The 4,012-nt window shown below is 42.0% G+C and overlaps 2 protein-coding genes across 5 annotated transcripts in view; both read right to left on the bottom strand.

Annotated features, from left to right (window-relative positions):
- Window positions 1-703, bottom strand: part of txnipa (thioredoxin interacting protein a) — a 21,356-nt gene extending 20,653 nt beyond the window's left edge. Inside the window, exon 1 of the mRNA XM_032536296.1 lies at window positions 692-703. The gene's annotated coding sequence lies outside the window, so the exon portion shown is untranslated. The remainder of the gene's footprint in view (window positions 1-691) is intronic.
- chtopa (chromatin target of PRMT1a) overlaps window positions 294-4,012 on the bottom strand; it is a 19,859-nt gene continuing 16,140 nt past the window's right edge. For all 4 annotated transcript variants that reach the window (XM_032536298.1, XM_032536300.1, XM_032536299.1 and 1 more), the window contains exons 4-6: window positions 1,707-1,878; window positions 1,408-1,557; window positions 294-1,256 (exon numbers count right to left, since the gene is read on the bottom strand). In XM_032536298.1, the coding sequence (XP_032392189.1) occupies window positions 1,054-1,256; window positions 1,408-1,557; window positions 1,707-1,878 (525 nt within the window). In that variant the 3' untranslated portion in view covers window positions 294-1,053. The remainder of the gene's footprint in view (window positions 1,257-1,407; window positions 1,558-1,706; window positions 1,879-4,012) is intronic.

The raw sequence follows: 4,012 nt of genomic DNA on the forward strand, positions 1-4,012 counted from the left end.
AAAAAAAACGACTCTTTACTCGTATGCAACTGATGGTGGTCACAAATAGACATTTTTCTTCAAGCGATCGATAACATTGGGAATTACTTAAGAACTTTCATCTCATATCACCCTAAAATTAAAGTCATTATCTATGCATGTTCACAGGTAAAAGATTCAATTTTAAAGGGCTTTTTTTTTTTTTCCCCACTTTACCTTGTCGGGCCAATTTAATTCACAACACTTCTACTGACACCATTTTATCTGTGGTCAACATTTTAAACAGGTATTTTAAATGCATACAATTGACACAATTTGGAAAATCGTTTCCATTTTAATTAAAACCTATTTTACTTGCTTTGGATAATGTCAAACAAATGCTTTCAAGTAGAAGTCAACAATGTCAGCAGTCAACTTGAAGAATTCTGACAGGTGGAAGATACAGAGGAACAAAATACTCAAAAGTACTACATCTTTTAAATACAAAACAATGACATATGGATACTTGGCTTGAAAGGTTACATTCTTTTAACAAATAATTTAGAAAAGTTTTGCATTGCTAATGTTTCCAAGATAAGCCAATGAATGAATCACCCAAGGTCTGAGCACACTAAGGTTAATCACATTTAAAATAAGTAAAAAAAAGAAACAGGTTATTTAAAATGGTTTTCAACAAAAGGTTAAACACATCACCTGGATCATTGACCATTACAGACACAAGTTTTTTTTTTTCTTTCTTACAGGTGATATTAAAAAATAAAGTAATAAAAAAGCAGACGTAGAGCGAGACAGCAGGGTTTGTTAATGTCTAAAAAGGTCCCTTCACACAGTTATTCCAGATTTAAAAAGGGTTTTCAGGGACAGGTTGAAGCAGAATTGAGTAGTGGCCGAAAAACATTCAAGGAAAACCTTGATGTCGCTGTTCCAAAGCTTAGAGTCCTGGACTGGCACCACTCTCAGCTAAATTACAAACTCAATTTCTCAGCCCATGAATCTGGTGGAAAACTACACTGTGTGAGTTCAACTGTACAGTTCTGCAGTGACTACATGCGTCTGATTCAGAGTCCTCCAGTGTCACTCCATATTGTCTGGGTCTGCCTGGGCCATGTAGGCATCCAGCTCAGCATCCAGGTGACCTTTGGTCTTTGACATGTATGCGTCCAGCTGGTTGTCCAGTTGTTCACGGGTCACAGCTTGTCGGCCAACACCTCGGCCCCGCCCGCGGCCACGACCACCTCTACCAGCAAAACCACCACGCCCACGCAGTCCACCACGGCCTGCCCACCAACACACACAGCAATTGTGAATAAAAGCACTCAGAAGGGTAAACAATTCAACTCAATGTCTATTTATGATAATTCAATTAGATGAAAAGTACAATCCTTTTTCCTCACTTAAAAAAAAATAAAAATTAATATTGCTTCTGACCTCTGGCTACTCCTCCTCGTGCTGCTCCTCGGGACAGAGCTCCCCCTCTGCCAGCAGCTCCTCCACGGTGGCGGCCTCCTCTACGCATTGCCAGACGGCCAGCAGAGCCACGACCTCGCATGGGACCACCTGTAGAAGACACTCGCTTCCCTGTGCAAGACAAAGTAAAATCACTCAATGCACACCTGTGACAAACGGTAAAGACAATGAAAAATCTACAGACATGGAAGTGAAGCCCTGCACTTGGAATCCGAGCCATATTCTTAGCTGAAATACCGTGTAGGGTTGTGGATACACACCTCTTAGGGACAGAGCTCCCCTCATTACTCCTCCTCTGGCTCGACCTCGAAGACCACCTCTGGTCATCCCTCGCATTCCTCCTCTGCCTCCAGCTACTCCACGCATCAGCGTCCCGACAGGCCGGCCCAGCCTGGCCTGGATGTTGCTCTTCCCCAGGCGCTGCTTCAGGCTCTGACAAGTTATTCAAGGATGCAATTATGACTAAATGATATCAGACAAACAAGGTTGTGGTTACAGGCACTCAATAAAGGCCACGTTAACAAAACAGTGGCCCTAAATAAAAACAAAACGGTGAGATGCAGCTCTATAGATTGACTATCGAAACAGTCACACAAAGACAGAAATATGCATTCACACCATTCACCAGATTTATAAAGTCGCACGGTCGTCTGATTCCATTTTATAAATGTCAATTGTGGAGATGGGGACATATACACAAGCCTCATTTCCATTACAACCGTTGGCCTCAAATAATGTAATAAGGCCCTTAAATATTGATTGCATATAGATACTTGTGGCCTTTGACACTCAATAGACCTGTCAATGACAATAAACAGTGTTTACGCCTGGTGGGAAGTCTGTGCACATTCTTCCTCTATAAATACAGGGGTTTCTTCTCTGTGTGAAAATACACAGCTGCAAAACTTGTAAACGGAAAAAAAATGTAAAATATCCTATATTAAATAACAGGCCAATCTCTGAGAATGCACCAACCGTAAACTATATCGATACAAAACAGAACTGTCCCATCCCATAAAGTTAAATGTAAATATTGATTTGATCGACATACCCCACAGTAGGGGAGTAGCGATTCACCGATACAAATTGGTATCTGGTTCGATTATCACAGATAGGACAACATCAATATACAGACCCCCTGGATCAATCTAAATTGGCCAAGATTTATCATGTTTGCCCAGTTCTTGCATTACAAATTGGTTGATTGACGCTTTGCTGTCCATACAACAATGCTGCTGCGGAGTGAACAATGCTGTGGAAAGAGACGGGGGCGTCTTTGTGTGACAACCTTACCACTTGTGATTAAGGACTTTGTTATTTAATATGGACCTGATGCGTTATTTGGTTATGAGTGGGTAGCAAATTAAGTTGAAGTTATACTATTAGCCTGTCCTAGCTTTGCTATTCCATGGTCCCTTTTACAAAATATTACAGTATTTAATTGAAGGTAGGCAGTGCTTCTTTTATAGAATTTAATTTGCTTAATTTATAATTAGAAATTAATGCAATTACATTAAAACTTTAAGCTGTATTGTCCCTTAACTGTGGAGAAGCCTATGTACAGTGAAGGAATTAAGTATTTGATCCGCAGCTGATTTTGTACACTTGCCCACTATCAAAGAAATGACCAGTATATCATTTTAATGGTAGATTTGAACAGTGAGAGACAGAACAAAAAAATAGAAATATGTATTTGACCCCTCTGCAAAACATGACTTTGTACTTAGTGGCAAAACCCTTGTTGGCAATCACAGAGGTCAGACGTTTCTTGGCCACCAGGTTTGCACACATCTCAGGAGGGATTTTGTCCCACTCCTCTTTGCAGATCTTCTCCAAGTCATTAAGGTTTTGAGGCTGACGTTTGGCAACTACAACCTTCAGCTTCCTCCACAGATTTTCTATGGGATTAAGGTCTGGAGACTGGCTAGGCCACTCCAGGACCTTAATGTGCTTCTTCTTCAGCCACTCCTTTGTTGCCTTGGCCGTGTGTTTTGGGTCATCGTCATGCTGGAATACCCATCCACGACCCATTTTCAATGCCCTGGCTGAGGGAAGGAGGTTCTCACCCAAGATTTGACGGTACATGGCCCTGTCCATTGTCCCTTTGATTCTGTGAAGTTGTCCTGTCCCCTTAGCAGAAAGCCACCCTCAAAGCATGTTTCCAACGCCATATTTGACGGTGAGTATGTTGTTCATGGGGTCATCCTCCTCCAAACATGGCGAGTTGAGTTGATGCCAAAGAGCTCCATTTAGGTCTCATCTAACTACAACACATTCACCCATTTGTCCTCTGAATCATTCAGATATCAATTGGCAAACTTCAGACAGGCATGTATATGTGCTTCCTTGAGCTGAGGAACCTTGCGGGCGCTGCAGGATTTCAGTCCTTCACAGCGTAGTGTGTTACCAATTGTGTTCTTGGTGACTATAATCCCAGCTGCCTTGAGATCATTGACAGGATCCTGCCGTGTAGTTCTGGTCTGATTCCTCACTTTTCTCATGATCATCGCAACTCCACAAGGTGAGATCTTGCATGGAGCCCCAGGCCGAGGGAGATTGACAGTTC

The sequence above is a fragment of the Etheostoma spectabile genome, chromosome 14 (assembly GCF_008692095.1).
Source record: "Etheostoma spectabile isolate EspeVRDwgs_2016 chromosome 14, UIUC_Espe_1.0, whole genome shotgun sequence".
Taxonomy (NCBI): domain Eukaryota; kingdom Metazoa; phylum Chordata; class Actinopteri; order Perciformes; family Percidae; genus Etheostoma; species Etheostoma spectabile.